Raw genomic sequence first — 16,173 nt, forward strand, 5'->3', positions numbered from 1 at the left:
CCTGCATGAATAGCCGCACCAATGGTACTATACATTTTGGAATAGGTGACACGCCAGACTTCATCCATGGTAAAGTGTTGGGAGTGCTTGTTCAGGACAGAGAGGCTTACGCAAAAGAACTAAAATCTGCCATTGATGGTCATTTTGAGTACAAGCACAAAGACGCTGCTCAGAAGTGCATCAAACCTCCCCGATTTGTTCAAGTTCTCAATAAAAACATGACATCATCTGACAAATTTGTGATAGAAGTGGACGTAGTTCCAGATTCTACAATCTGTGAAGAAAATCTCTACCACACTTTCACTGTAGACACAAGAAAAGCCAAGAAAAAAGCCAAAGTTAAAGAAACGGAGTTGCAACCTTCAAAGTGTTTTCTGGTGCGAGATGGTGGCAGCAGCAGAGATCTCCTGGCAGGAACCAAATCTGACAAACCCTCGCCAGAGTACAAACAATTTGTTGACAGTATTGCTCAGCAATCACAACTCAGAGAAAAAGCAGAAGAGAAGCAATTCAGTGTGATAAAAAAAGAACTCAGGGCTCAAGATTAAGTTACATGATAACCGGTAACTCCGAATCCTTAGATAAGTCACACTTTGAGCACTATGTGATAGTAACTAACAAATCACATCCAAGCCAGTTTGAATCAATGAGATTTCTTGTAGAACTCAACCCTACAGCTGTCTTGGACTTTGACCCGGAATCAACTAAACATGGATTACAGTGTCATTTTAGCCAGCAAAGCACAGTCAGTGTCCATTTACCTGCACAGTATAAAATCACAGAAGGAGTTGAAGACATTGCAAACAAACTGAAGTTAACTCGAAACACCAACTGGATATGCTGCAATGGAGGGGTTGAGAATGAAATGCCCTCAGACATTGACCAGTGGCTTATGGACAAAGGAGCCTCCATTAGAGATGTGATTTCTTTCTTGTGTCGGAAAGATGTGCTTCCAAACAAGAGATTTCTGGTCATTTTCTTGCTTTTGTCAACAGTGAGTGAGAAAATGGATCCCCTTGTTGAGACTTTCAGGACATTCTGGCAGGAGCTCAGGGGCACAGATCAAATCCTCTGTTTATGTGACAATGAAAACACCTTTAACTCCTGGAGGGACCTAATTGAGTCTCGGTGTGGAATCGACATCTCAGGTAGATGCATATATGAGCTCAGCTTTGCAGAAGTCAATGGCACCGTTCTTAGTCTTTGGTCAAAGAACCGCAGATCGAGTCGTTTCCTACCTTGTGGTGGGGGAAGCAAAGTGCTTTTAAGGAAGGAAGATGAGCAAAGCCTGAATACTTTAGAGATCCTGTGCGTTAACCAATGTGAAGGAGGAAATGAGGACAAAATTGTCATTGAGGAGAACTTCTACAAAGGAGGTAAAGTGTCATGGTGGAATTTCTATTTCTCAGAGCAGCCTGGATCCATGCCATTTATCAAACGAGACAAGTTAGACTACATCATGAACACCGTCATACCAGACTTGTGCTCTCTAAGAAAAGCCTGTGTGTTGCTCAATCTAATGCATGTACCTGGATGTGGTGGGACAACTTTGGCTATGCACACTCTATGGGCTCACCGGGACAGATTCCGCTGTGCTGTCCTCAGGAGCAGCAATGCTAACTTTACTGATGCAGCTCATCAAGTGGTCAAACTTTTAATGTATGACCATAATGAGCAAGTACCAACTGTCCCTGTGTTGCTGATGATTGATGACTTTGATGATATGGAGAAAGTGTTTGACTTGCAGCAGTTCATTGAAAAAGAATGTGGACAGAAAAAAATTCAGTCTAAGTCAGCACAGGTAATTCTCCTGAACTGCATGAGATCAGAGTCCTCAGAAGTACCCGAGTCAACAGATACTGTATTCATAGGAAAGAATCTTTCAGAGAAGGAACATAGAATGTTTGAGGAAAACTTGTAGAAATAGAGAAAACACACAAGAATGCTGAAACATTCTATGGTTTCATGATCATGAAGAAGAACTTTAAGTCAGAGTATATTCAAGGAGTAGTTCACAACACTCTGAAGAGCTTCAGCATGAACCAGAAACCTGCACAGCTCCTGGCTGTCTTAGTTCTGCTGCATGTTTACTGCAAGGGTGCTTCTCTCTCCATTTCTCTCTGTGAGGACTTTCTTGGCCTTCAGCCAAAACCATTTTGTGGAACCATCAAAGTTGAAGATGCATTTGGGAAATTTTCCGCTTTCATTGTCAACTGCTCAGTTGAGGGTAAGGTAGTATTCAAAGCTGTGAAAATTATCCATTCAAGTATTGCAAGCCACTGTTTGAAGGAGCTTACAACAACACACAATGTGAATAAAGCTGATATTGCTGACCTTCTTCTGACCACAAACAAGCTTTATGAGTGCACACAAGGAAAAGACAGTCTCCTGCAAGATGTTCACTACATTTTGGTGAAGAGATATTATTCAGCAGAAGAGGAGAGTAAGTTCTCTCCACTTATTCAAGACATTGCCCGTGAAACACCTGGACTGGAAGAAATGGTGCTAAAGAATGCGTCAATAAGATTTGAGAAAGATGCCATTGTCTCTCAGTTACTGGCCAGGTATTATTATCTCACCAAGAAGGATTTCTCAGAAGCAAAATTTTGGGCCGATAAAGCAAAAGACCTGTCCAAAGACAGCTCCTATATTGCAGACACATTAGCCCAAGTTATGAAGCATGAGCTGAAGAATGCCATTGCAAACTACAAGGATGAGCCTAGTCCTGAAAAACTGAACATGTCTCTCAAGCTGGCTCAGTCAGCAATAGAAGCATTCAAGGAAGCACAGAGCCTAGCAAAAAAAGAGTCAGTTCAACGATTGCAAATCAAAACGGACAACAGTCCTTTCAATACAGCTGGGTGCCTGGGAGAAATCCAGGTTGGAGTACTGGTCATTGACATGCTGGCAAAGACCCCCATATTTGCCTCTGACAACGTCCGCCATGATATAATGAGCCAGGTTCTCTCTGGAGATGTTGACCTTCAAAGTGTAGCAAGAAACGATCCCCGGAACAACAAAAACAGATCCTATTATGACAAGCTTAGACAGTTTGAGGATGTACTTTACAACCTCAAATACAGAATGAGGGTGAACTTTGACTTCCTTGAAAACTTTTATGTGAATCTGGGCTCCAGATTTGGATTGAAAGACATCCGTGAACAAGTAGCCCAAAAGGAGCTTCTCAGATGTTTCAGTCTATATGCAAAGCTGTTCTGCCAGACAGATTCTGCTGCTCTGTTGAGGAATAAGTACATGCATGCTGGGCTGAAACTACACCAGTCCAAACAGTTCTTGGAGAAGGAAAAAGCTGATACCTATTCTGGGATTCTGAATTTTCTTTCAAATGGCATCTCAACTGAAATGATGGAGAAGATTGCCAGACAGTATCTTCTTCTTTGTGCACCTGACCAGAAGCCAAATACAGCAGAGAGAATCAACTACATCTATGCCAATGTTGTGCTGAGCTGTATCAAACTGGAATCACATCAACTTCAGCCACACCAGCAGTTAATTAACCTCCTCTGCAAACTTCTGAATGAGCAAATTCCATTAGATGACAGATTGTCACTGTTCTTCATTGCAGTTGTGCTGCTTTGGCCACACCTGGACAGTCCATATTGTAGAAATCTGAGAAGCTACATCTCAGAGATGAAAACCTTATATGACAGAGCGATGAAGGAAATGTACAATGGCAAGAGTCCCGTTGTCCATTTCCTCTTGGGGAAAAAGCAAGGCTATGAACGGCTGGTACACAGTGGAGAGCTCAAAAAATGCATCGTGTCTGAGCAAGAGCAGTTTGCCTCCATGTGGGGAAACGGCAAAATATGGAAGGAGAGGAAGGTTAAAGAGCTCCTTTGCAGGGTCACAGGTGAGGTGAAGGGTAACTCCATACTGGCAGATACTTGTTTCCCAAAACTAAAGCTTGAAGTCGCTCCAATGTACCGAAGTCAGATTAGTGGGCTTGCAGAGGGGTCAAAGGTATCATTCTTCATTGGTTTCTCAATGAAAGGCCCTCTAGCACTTGACATTGATGTATAACTTTAAAGAAACCTCTACCAACATGCTATACTTTTGGCTAATCATGGCTCCATCAGACATATTCAGCCTTGAGTTACTTGTAACTAATTGAAATGTTGTTTTCCATATTTTGTGGTTGTTGTCACTGCGCTTAACTTTGTTGATACAATTTTGTTTTGAGAAAGCAGGAAAATAGGTCAGTAAAGCCTTTAAATCAAGCCTGTTAAGCATCTTTTCTATTAACATTTGTACTGGTGCTCATTAGTCACTGTAAACATGTTGAGAATTTTTTACAAAAAATAAAATTGAAAAGTTGCCATAATGGAAGTGTCTGACATTTGAAACTGAATTTAACTGTCTTCTGGATGCTCTGAATAAATGTAATCTATGGCAACTTTCATAATGGACCTGTATGTATTAAAATAATCTGCTCTGTACATTTTATAATTCATTTGCATTTGAATAAACATGGTGAAGTTTTATTGTTTCACATTACACAACAATGTATTTGATCCTGTATGTTCCATTGTTTGTGCAACTAATTTGGTTTATGTAACCTTCGAGTAATGTTTTATTTAGTTAGAAAATTGTTCTCTTTTATTTAGAGGTCAATAGATTTTTTTTTTTCATTTTCTGATTGTGTCTGAACTTTGAAATGTGCAGCATTCCATATTATGTTACTATTGGGCTTTTTTCATAGAATGTGGGGTTTTTTTGTATGACAAGCAGCAATGAACACTGAGTTTTGTAATACTTTCACTTTCTAATAAAGATGTACTGTAGCGTTATCTGTAAGAATTTATTTTTAACTCACTGCACATGCACACCAAGATACACGTCAATATGCTGAAAATCAGTAAATAGAGCATTTTACCAGGCTTTTTAAATTAATATATATTGCATGGATGTTAATTTAGTTATAAAAACAACATAAAGGTTATTAAATACATATGAAAAAATATATATTTACAGTATTGCACACAAGAGGGCGCTATATGGTCAGAAATGAATAAACTTTTGGGTGATGAGTTTAACTGTTCGTAAGAGATAGAACATTTAGTGGGATGTTGTGCACTAGTGTCCAACACCAATAAACCAGGTAAGGGTTGCTGATTACATACAAGAGGAAGTTGCTTTGGATTCCATGTCCCTGACACTAATCCTATGAAAGGAAGCATGGCATTAAACATGTACGTAATAAAAAAAAATTTTGAACAGCATATATGAACATAGCATATGGTTACTGTTTGATCATTGTAGTTTTATGTCCTGTAAATCAATATGTATGCTCACTATGAGAGTAAAGTAAAAAAAAATCCTCTTCACGGTTTCCAATCCATTTTAGAATATGAAGAGTTCATTTGCAAAAACTCCGTTTTGATAAATTTTCAGAAAACTTTTTTTTATTGTTTACTTGAGATAATATCAATCAAACTGAAGTTGAGTGGATTTGACTCAGTAGAAAAATACATGACAAAATAGAGAAAAAATAAATTATTAGTGTTATTATTATTATTATTATCTCAAGTAAAAAATAAAAAAATGCATTTTCTGAAAATGGAGTTACCTGTTTTTGCAAATGAACCCTTCATATCCTCTTTTCTTGTGCTCATAAAAAGATGGATGATTGTAAGAGAGGAAGATAGCAATAAACAGTTGCAGGGTCACAACACAGATAAAGTCCCTAGCTGCTGGACATTGGACAGTCTAACTTGCAGTGCCACCAAGGTTTGAACTGTCAACACAGCACTGCTGCCCTCTTTTAGCTGATTCTCATTTACCCACTTCTATACAGATTTGCATGCATATGCTGAAGGGATGCCGCAGATGCTGTGTTACCATGTGGGTCATGATGATAAGTGAGGTGTGGAGCCTGTTTCTGAATATGTATGCTGCTTTTGTTTCAGGCCTCTCTGAGTGTAGATCAGGGCTAGTCTGTGTCACAGTGATGTCAAATCAGCAGATGGCTCAAATGACAAATATCCATGAGAGATCATATACCTCGATACAATGCAGAACTACATATCATGTACCACTCTGTCATTTCTTCACTGAAGGCCGTAATATGTCTAGATTTGAAGTCTTACGAAATGGTTGTAACCAGCTGACTGTGCTCTGTAGTATGCAATGTTTCTGTCTTTCTGCTTTGTCAGCCAAGATGGAGTGAATCAGATGACAGCCTTAAGTGGCCCAGCAACACATGGCTGAAAACAATCTTCAGAGGGTCATCTTTTGGGGTCAAAAGGTCTTTCTGGTTATAAGCGTGTCCTTTCTATAGCATATTGTAGTGAAAGGGAGCTGTGTGGCCACACGTAGAAGTAATTTCAGAAGACAGAGATAGACACAGTATACCTTTCACCTCCTGATAAAGAATAGCCATCTGGCATTCATTTGAGTATATTTTGTTGAATTTTTTTTGTTACTATTGTGTGTTGGTTTTGGTGACCAACAAATGAAACACAAAGCGTCATTTTGCTGAACAGTGCTGTGCACGTAGTGCGTCTCTGTGATTTGCTGCCACTCACACAAAAGTGAAACAGGGTCAGCAAGGTCCAAGTGAATATGAAACATTCTGTTCTTGCTAAACCTATGGTGAAATTTAACAAGTACTTTGAAGAGCAGTAATTAGTTTAGCTCAGTGCTCTTAGCAATTTATTAATATTGTCAGACTAAATTTCATAGCTGAAATCAGTGCAAAAGAACCAAAGATATAATATGTTTTTCCACTTATTCAAACCTGTAGCTTATATAAAGCAACATTTACCTCAACCACCAACCTGGGATCTTTTTTTCCACACATGCAGCAAAACCACAACCTGATACTTTGAAGCACTGATAAGTAAATTCATGCATACTGTGTCTGTGTTTGCAAGGGTCTTCATGTCAGAAGTTTTGTCATCTCCCCAAATAGGAAAATATATGCAAGAACATGCTTCAAACATGTGTGTGCCAATCTACTGCAGATGTATAGAAAGGAGTCCTCCTAGTGGAATAGAAAGTGGCATAATAACCATAACTGCATGTTTGTGGTGTCAGCAGCTGTCTGTGTGGAGTCCAATCAAGGCCAAACCAGGCTTTCTACATCTATGATCCCAAGGGGTACGTGTACGGTAAATTTTGTCTACTCAAGGTCATTAGTGTCTGTGCAAACCCCTCGGTGAACCCTTATGTGCAACCAAAAATTTTTGTGAACTTGAACTGTCCATAAATGAGCGCTCCAAATGCACATGTGCCAAGAAAGCAAATGGTGCCCAAAGCAAATACTTATGAAGAAAGATGGTATGAGGAGAGTTTTGATTGAAGTGCAGTGGTTTGGTTTGTAGCTATGCTTTCTGTAGACAAAGACCAGACACAGTAGAAAGTTTTAAATTCTCCAGGTCTTCTATGTTATGTCTGATCATTGCATTCAGCACACTTCAGGAATAATCACCAACATGGTGCTACAGATGCTATCTGCTATGAGAAATACAAAGTCACATTCAGCCTTTAGAAACACACACAGGAGCCTCGTGTCAGCAGACAACAGTTCCCTGGTGTAGTAAGAATAAAACCATGTGTGTGTCCTCTTTTAACATCTGCATTGGTCAGTGCATGGAGATGCAGAGACCATGATTTGGCTTTAACAACTACACATCCATGATGTGCACCACTGCAAGGAAATGTAATGGCAAACTAAAATGGAGTTCCCCCGTTTAATGGCAGTATAGTGAATTGTAATATTTCAGGTTGACGTCTTTAATATTTTTTAATTGAAATCAAATCAAACTTTATTTATATAGCACTTTTCATCCACTTAAAATGCAACACAAAGTGCTTCACAAAATAAAAGAAACAAAATATAGGCCTATTGGTCATAAAGGAGCCCAGATGAGAATGTACAGCAAAAAAATCGACTTATTCAAACAAATTTCATAGTAATCACTGAAACCCACCTATTGCTCCGACTTACAGTACCGTAATTGAATGCATAGCAAAAAGATAAAAAGTCAAATTTAATGGCATACTTTTTTAAGCTGCAAACTTTAGTTTTATGGGTAGACAAAATAATGCTGGTATCACCCTATGACTGTGTGTAACAAAGTAAAATTTTCAGTTTATTTGATTTAAAACTAAATTCAGGTTGAGATAGCTTAATGAAACTGGCATTACAACCTAATTTTTCTTCCCCTTCATGACAGATCTTCAAGTTTCCGACCCTTTCTGCTTCACACAGAAACATATTAATTTTAGAAACTTAAAAACTTGTGTTCAAAGTCATGGTAATTCAGTTTATGTCACTGCTAATTGGAATTCTAATAATTCTAATGACTAAACTTTTAAAAATGTGTTTATGCTACCGATCCTTTAGCTAGCAGTAAATAAAAATACTTTTGATTGTAGAGGAAATGATAATCCCCTAACTCTTTGTAGTTTGTTCAAGAAGCTTGGTGCAATTAATTTTTTTCTTTCTTTTTTTTTTCTGAGTCTAAACATTATTTTGGAGTGGATGACAATTTTTTTCTAGATCACACACATGTTTATTTTGAGTTAATCTCACATTCACAGGTGTGATATCTTTATATCTTTATGGTCCAGGTGCCATAAAGCTCATAAACACATCAAGTGGGAATTATTCTGCAACAGAATATAGTCCTTAACAAACGGACCATTAAGTTACCTAGACTTGGGCCTTAATTAGATTTGCCGACACAAACAACAATATAGACTATTTTCAGCACATGAAAGAACAGTCACACATTATTTAGAATGTAACTGCTTTCCATGCTAAGGTATTACTCGTAAAACACTACTCATCTCTTATGATAATGTGTAAACATGCAATATCACCTGTTTGGGGCAATCCATCTCAGTTTAATTGACAAACCCAACAGTACTGGTTTTTATCGTTCATGTGGTAAATTCACTATTAGAAAGGAATAAGAATTTAGGCATTAGGATGGAAGAACACTGAGTTACACTGTAAAACTTTCAATACATGCTGCACAATATTTGGCTTGTGAATGTGTCAGCGACAAAGTACTTTCTCCCCTGTAGAGAGCGTATCAGAGCTGTTTGACACTGATCTTAGCTCACTGTTCAGTGTGACTAAGGCCTTTGTTTGTGTGCGTGTGTGTGTGTGTGTGTGTGACATTGAAGGATCTCTTGTGCTGTCTGTCTGTCTGTCTGTCTGTCTGTCTGTCTGTCTGTCTGTCTGTCTGTCTTTGGCAGCCTAATGAAGTTTTTATTTTTGATGAACTGAAAAGCTTGTGTGTTCCCTCAGCGGTCAGCAGGGATGAAAATAATCCTGATCATCTTGCACCGTTTTGCCATAAAATGCAGCTGTTCGCCCTACATTAACACATCTGTGAAAGGCTGAGCAGGCTGAAAATTGGAAGAAAAACTCACAGACAGCCATGCCATCACAGATTTTGCCCTCACAGATGCATTTCCCACTACAATAATGCATCCCATTCACATTATATTATTGGAGTGATCATAAACTGGATTTAGAGGATTGGAATAAACATTTCTGTGGTTCAGCTTTAGAATAGCATACAACAGTGAGCCGTGAACAGATTCAGCTAACACCCTTTCTCCACAAATAATGTCACTCAAGTTATAGTAATCACAGACTTTAATATATGGATTTATAGAACAGTTTCCCACAACCCCCCCCCCCCCCCCCCCCCCCCCCACCCCCAACAGCTCTGATCCAGGCTAAAATACAGGACCTTGTTGACCTTGTTTCCAAAGTCTATTGCCACCCATCCCTACCTCCCATCTCTGTCTGCTCGCATTGAATTATAACCTTTGCACACTGGAGGGAGCACAATGTGACGATTGTGATTGTATTTTAATTCTAATGCTGAAGTGAAAAAAGATAGCTTCCTCTGAGAGTGGACTAGATTTATGGGCCCTGTCCTGGCTGCTGGCCCCACATCCTCTCTGATCTGCTTTTACTCCGGTGACCCCTCGACCCTTGGGGGTCATTAGAGAGCCCCGGAATGGTCCGGCTGGCCGCCAGCCCATCTCACACTGCTTGTTTTCCAATCAAATCACTATATTTAACGGGGACACGAGTCTAGGGCCAAGTCCAAACAGACATCTGTTTGAAATTGCTCCTCGCAATTATTTCACACAGAAGTTCTCCCTCTGCACCCCCCTTCCACACTCCTCGCCCCACTTTGGTCTTTTGTTTGTTGTTGTTTGTTTTCAGACAAACCTCCCCCTCTGGATGGCTAATGGATAGAAATGAGAGGGGGCAGTGGGGGATTTTCAGGGCTGGGAAGTGAGGTGGTGGTGGTGAGGGTCTGGCTCCTGGAACCGCTGTCACACAGAAATGCAGCCAGAGGAGAATAGCAAAACCAGCGAGGGCTTTTTGATTCAACACAAAGCAGGTTTTTCACTCAGGGGCCTGTACTGCTGCCAGCTCACATGACGTCTGCATCAAGACTGTCAGTCAGTGGCTTTTTATACCCCGGTGGCAGAATGGATTATAAACAATGCTAATCTCATAGAGGAAAATGCACTGATTATTATGATTTTTTGTTTGTTTGGTTGCACTTTCTAGTAAAGAATATTGTTAATAAGAATGCAAGCTCTAAGTGGTTTTTAGGTGTCATCAGCCAATAAAGAAATTAAGTTGTCTGATTCACCATGTAAAACCAGATGGTAATCTCATGAAATGCCATGTTTAATAGAAAATTCAGTCCTTTAAAAAACAAGCAAAAAAAAAGCTGAATATGATTTTTGCACAAAACAATTTCATTATGCCTCAGCTCATTTTAGCACTGAATAACTGGCTAAGGACTTTAAGAAGATTTTACTCCAACAGTGGTGCAAGGTAGACCAAGATCAGCCTGTCGTCCCCTCAAGGATGCTGTAGAGCAATAAAAGGTCACATTTTGCCATGCTAGCAGCTCAGTGAGGAATACTAACATCAACATGAAGCTCAAATTCAGTAAGAAAAGTCTGTTCACTCGTATTCTGTCTCATTCCTCTAAGGAAAAATGGGCTTTTCTTGCTGCACCATTATTCTTGCCAGTTCTGTTTTCACACACCATCAAAACCACTTCACATTTTATCTCAGCATCACTCCACTCTTTCAACCATCTATCAGCCCACACTATTTGAGCAAGTCAGCCCATAGACCCTGTTCTTTAAATTCATTGCACTTCTGACACTTTTCCTTCCAGCCCCCTGGTGGTGCTTCCCTCCTTCTCCCTATTTCCTCTTTTCATCTGCAAACTGTGTCTAGTATGCTCATTCCTGAAATAAACCTCTGCTCTTTACTTTCAAATCATCCCTCCTTACTGATAAGTTCATCCTTACAATGTTGGCCTGATGATATTCAGCAGGTATACTATTTATCACACTAACCATTAACCCACAGTACAGCGGAGACTGGCAGGAATGTGATTCGTTTGGCCAATGTCAGGCAAATTTTAACCTCATGCTCACGGGTCATCGGAGCGATCCCAAATCACCATGAGAAAGATATCATGGTGTGCACAAAATTTCATCATCATTCTTTCAGTAGTAATTGTTGTATCACAGCCCTTTTCTTTCTCTTACAAAAAGAGTGTATGGATGAGTGAAAATGGAAACTGTGTTTTGTTAAAGTAGTCTGCTGTCACCTCCTGAAATAAAGGCTCTAAATTTCATGTAACGTCTGAATCTACATTTTTAACAACAGTAAAAGCTTATCAGACTTGTGAGATGTGAAAAGTGGCATAATGTTTGTGTGTATGTGTTGACATGAATTGCAAAAAGAGGGTCAGGAGGCCAAGGTGAGAGAATGTTTACTCAAAATGTTGTACTTTCAAAATTGGTCTTGCCCTCATGTTTTGTTTTGTTTTTTTCCCAAAAAATTAATTGAATAGACCATTTAAGTTCTGACATGACCGCTGGCGTTGGGAAACCTTAAGTAGAAGAACTCTCTGAGGCAATAAACATACAGTATGTAATAGAGAAGTATGTGAGACAATTATTCCAGCAGACTGATATGTTTTTATTCACATCTAAGATTCCCATGGGTTCATATGAATCCAGAACAAAACTGCCAACTGGGAACTACAATATCTACAGAATAAAATGGCATCTTTCCTGGATAATTATGGTTAAGTGCTGGATGGTCAGAATGCTAAATGGTTTTGCAATACTGGAATCGTAGATTACTGTTATCTGATGCACATTTAAGCCTGTGAAGTCAGTCTGTGAGAGATGGCTCAGAATAGCTGTGCAGCTGTGTGGGTTTTGATGGATATTTAAGCATTTAACAAGAGTATCCTGTTGGATGTCAAAATGATGTTCTTTGTTACCCCCACCCATGTAGCTAGATATTAGATGTGTGATAATGCTTTGACGCCTATAATGGGATTTTCTGACACTTTGAAGTGCTAAAAGCAGACATATCGGTGAGGACCACGACACTGTATCTGAGTTATACTAAAAGCCAAGTAATAAGTGGATTTCTTTAGCAATTTGGCAAAGATGAAACTAAAAAAAGAAAGAAAATGAACATGATGTACTTATATACATGGTTCCTTATTTGCTTTCATGAAGGATTTTAGATTTTATGTTGCAAAAAAACCCAAACATATTTAAACACTTTTAGATCATACAGGTAGTGAAAAAAATAGAAATTGCTGTCAGCTGTATGCACATGCATGTAAAAATTACCTTTAGAAAGGCGTGAAAAACCCAATTTGAGAATAATGCACATGAAACACTGTGATAACACAAAACATTTGATGGATCATTTTGATGATTAAGGGTTTAAAAAAAACAAATTAAATAAAAATGTTAAAAATCAAAACACAATAAAATAGATAACATTTCTTTTTTCCCAATAACTTTATTTCTCTCTTAGCAAAACAACGGTAAATAGTGCACTTGCTGGGGACTATTTTCAGCTGTGCGTTACACATGTCTTACTGTAGTGAGTTTTTCTAGCAGCAGGATGGCATATATGGAATTGAGTCAAAATAAACTGCATTAAACAGTGTATAATGTGATAATGAAGGGACGTGTCACGCAGTGGGCGTGTTTGTTTGTTGCCATGTGACCAACAGTGAGGCCCATACATGTCTTTTTAATATTTTGGAGCAGCGATGGAGCTCTTTGGTACAAAGGAATAATATATCAGCCTTTGGATACACACACAAGACTTGTTAGTAGGGCGCTTTCATTGTTGGTTTTGATCTTTTCACAGGATTTTGACATGGGATATTTAAGGCATTTTCATCACCTGGGAACATGTGTCAGAGCACACTGATAACGACTTGATGTCTGAGCGCCTTTTCTCAAATTGCTGACATGAAATATGCTGCTAAAGAGGCTTTGCTCTTGTCAATTTTTAATGTGTGAGAACCTTTGATGCTTAGAAAAGTAAGCAAAATTACACCAGCCTGAACCATCTATCAGGCAGTAGTTTAAGACCTTTGAGTCTACAGTGATGAGCACCTTTCTGTGTATTTTTAGATGTAGTTTATGCAAATTTAAGTGGTTTAAAATGATGCAAGAAGATGATACTGAATGAAAGAAGGAATCCCCGAAACATACAAAATCCCACTTGTTGGCATTATGTCTGGGATATACACTAGTAAACACTTGGTTCTTCCTTTAAAGAGCACCACAGGGTGTTGACGTTCTGTACAAACCTGATGTGTGTCCTAAAAAGAGGAATTTTATTTGGACATTGGTCCATTGTACATTGTGAGAAAAGAACTATGTTTTGTCTGGGCTGATTTTTTTTTTCTTTTTGCTGCATCAGGACCCCTTTTACTGCCTCCATTTCTGGGGGAATGAAGGGTGAGTATATGATATGTATGAAATGTTCAGGCTGTATGCTGAATGCAACTCACCAGGTGGAACTTAATGGAAACTGACCCCAAAGCTTCACATACCGGGGTTGATTTCTCAGAAAAATCTTATGGCACCAACCCCCTCATTTGCTCCCCTGATTTATGATGGTATGAAGATTATCTCAGTGTTGGGTTCTTTTAAGTGGTTCCAGGCCTATATGATTAAGAAAAACAAATATGTTAAAATATCTGTTTGCAAGGTTTAAAGGCTAAATTCTACTATAAAGGGCTTATTTTGAAACCCAGTCATTCTACCGTTTCTCTGCTGTGCTCAGCTATTCAGACTACAGCAATGACATTTCCACTACATAATTATAGTGCTGTGGATGTGAAAATACTAGCCCATCAAGATTAGTACAACTCAGGTCTCTCAATCCCTGAACAGGTTAAGAGTTCAGTTTTAGGGTGGGAAACGTCCTTTGGCCTATTGGTGCATTTGCTCCTGAAGAAGAAAAAAAAAAGGTCCAACGATTAGCTTTATTGCAGTGTATGAGAACTGCTTTGGTCAGTGCAGCCTGGATAAAATGTGAGTTAGCCAAACTAAAGGAACATTAGCATAAACAGATAGGACCATTCTCCTGGAGTATTTACTTAGTAATTTTTTTTTTTGCCACAGTAACAGATCTATCTTTAACTTTATAATACATACAAGGATAACAGAGACAGCTTTCTTTCAAATGCAATAGCACTCAGCAGGCAAATGAACTATTATGCTTCAATACTCAGAATGGCTTGTATGTAATGGCACACCATTCATTTCAAAGGGAGAGAACAGCGGATGAAGGAGATGAGTGGGTGTACATTCTTTGTGCCAGTTCCAACCGGAAGAGCAAAAGTGTAGAAAGCTTAAAAGAGGAGCCAGAAATTTTGCTGAGCAAGAGCTAAGACAAGGTCATCCACTCCTTACTCTCACTCTCTCTTACATAGCCCTTTATTGAGAAAATCCCCCGGACTTCAGTCAAATGATGGCATTCCTTTGCATCCTACTCATAAGGAGTTTCTCAGAGTATCTGACCTCGAGTCTGTCTGGTGATAGAGGATAACCTAGCAGAGGCCATGATCCGGGTTAGGGACTGACCCTGGCCTCTTACACTCTGAAGAAGGCCACAATGCTGTCCTTTTTCACAGACATCCCCTAGGCTCTGTGCGAGCTGATCATAATTCTTGGACTTCCAGAGTCGAGCAGGGCACGCTCTGCCCTTGGGCCAGCAGCAACAGGATGGACTAAAGTTCTATTGGAGCAGTAGGTAACCCTGACTCAGAGATGGGTCACATCCCTCTCATCTCAGTAGGCACAGAGCTGAACGCAGGAAACCTTTGATGTGAAATTGAACAAAGCCTGGGGAGAAAGGCACAACAGTCCCTCAGTCCCTACAAGTGCATCAGTTTATTATGATGACCTGGCCTAAAAGGTCAAAGAGGAAAATGTGACACTCCAACAATGTGTGTGTGTGTGTGTGTATATATATATATATATATATATATATATATATATATATATATATATAGTTGAAACATGTATTATAGGAGAAGATTAGGTGCTGTTTTGTTGGCAAAAGGGGGTTGCTCAAAGTCTTAACATCAAGGTTGCTAATAATGATGGCACACATAATTTGATGTAAAAAAAATTCCTTAATGTGTGATTTTTTCCTCACTGAATAAATGCACTTGAATTAAAGGTTGGATTTTCCTCTTTTTTTCTTGTGGTCCTATATTATTTAGAAAAAAAACTGAATTTATTAGAAGCTAAAGAACACATCTTAACCAGTGGTGCCAATCATTATGGCAGGCGCTGTATATATGTGTATATATATCCATCCATCCATTCATGATCTATACTCCTCTTTATCCTCACTCGGGTCACAGGGGGGCTAGAGCCTATCTCAGCGGACTTGGGCAAAGGCAGGGGACACTCTGGACAGGTCGCCAGTCTGTCGCAAGGCTACATATACAGACAAACAATCACACTCACATTGACACCTACGGGCAATTTAGAGAAATCAATTAACCTCAGCATATTTTTGTCATGCCCCTCATGCACCCGTGCGCTGGCTCATCAGCTTAACAATGAGCGGCTGTGCTGAGAGCTCAGTGCAGCATATAAGCCTGACTCTCTGCACAGCTCACTGCTGGTTCATTGCCACATCCTTCACGCCAAACGACGCACTCCACTACACCGTTCACCATCTCCTGCACGTCGCTCCCCGGACTCTGTCTCCCCTTGCCTGTTTCCCTGCCACCGCCACACTCCCTTCATCGGCTCTATCAGTTCTGCCCCTCTTCCGCCTTCCAAACGCTGGACAATTTG

General features: G+C 39.5%; 2 protein-coding genes across 2 annotated transcripts; both read left to right on the plus strand.

Moving 5' to 3' along the window:
* The first annotated feature begins 511 nt into the window (after positions 1-511).
* Positions 512-1,921, plus strand: LOC127537123 (sterile alpha motif domain-containing protein 9-like). Its single transcript, XM_051958970.1, has one exon. It carries the CDS (start codon positions 554-556, stop codon positions 1,919-1,921), a length of 1,368 nt encoding a protein of 455 aa, XP_051814930.1. The 5' UTR covers positions 512-553.
* Positions 1,841-4,808, plus strand: LOC110956741 (sterile alpha motif domain-containing protein 9-like). Its single transcript, XM_051958901.1, has one exon. The coding sequence runs from the start codon at positions 1,966-1,968 to the stop codon at positions 4,039-4,041; it is 2,076 nt and encodes a 691-aa protein (XP_051814861.1). The 5' UTR covers positions 1,841-1,965; the 3' UTR covers positions 4,042-4,808.
* The last annotated feature ends 11,365 nt before the right edge of the window (positions 4,809-16,173 follow it).

This window comes from Acanthochromis polyacanthus, chromosome 14, assembly GCF_021347895.1.
Source record: "Acanthochromis polyacanthus isolate Apoly-LR-REF ecotype Palm Island chromosome 14, KAUST_Apoly_ChrSc, whole genome shotgun sequence".
NCBI classification, from domain to species: Eukaryota; Metazoa; Chordata; class Actinopteri; family Pomacentridae; genus Acanthochromis; species Acanthochromis polyacanthus.

What these genes read in the sequence shown, in the direction of transcription:
- LOC127537123 (XM_051958970.1), top strand. Translation starts at nt 554, where the DNA reads ATGATAACCGGTAACTCCGAATCCTTAGATAAGTCACACTTTGAGCAC.
- LOC110956741 (XM_051958901.1), top strand. Translation starts at nt 1,966, where the DNA reads ATGATCATGAAGAAGAACTTTAAGTCAGAGTATATTCAAGGAGTAGTT.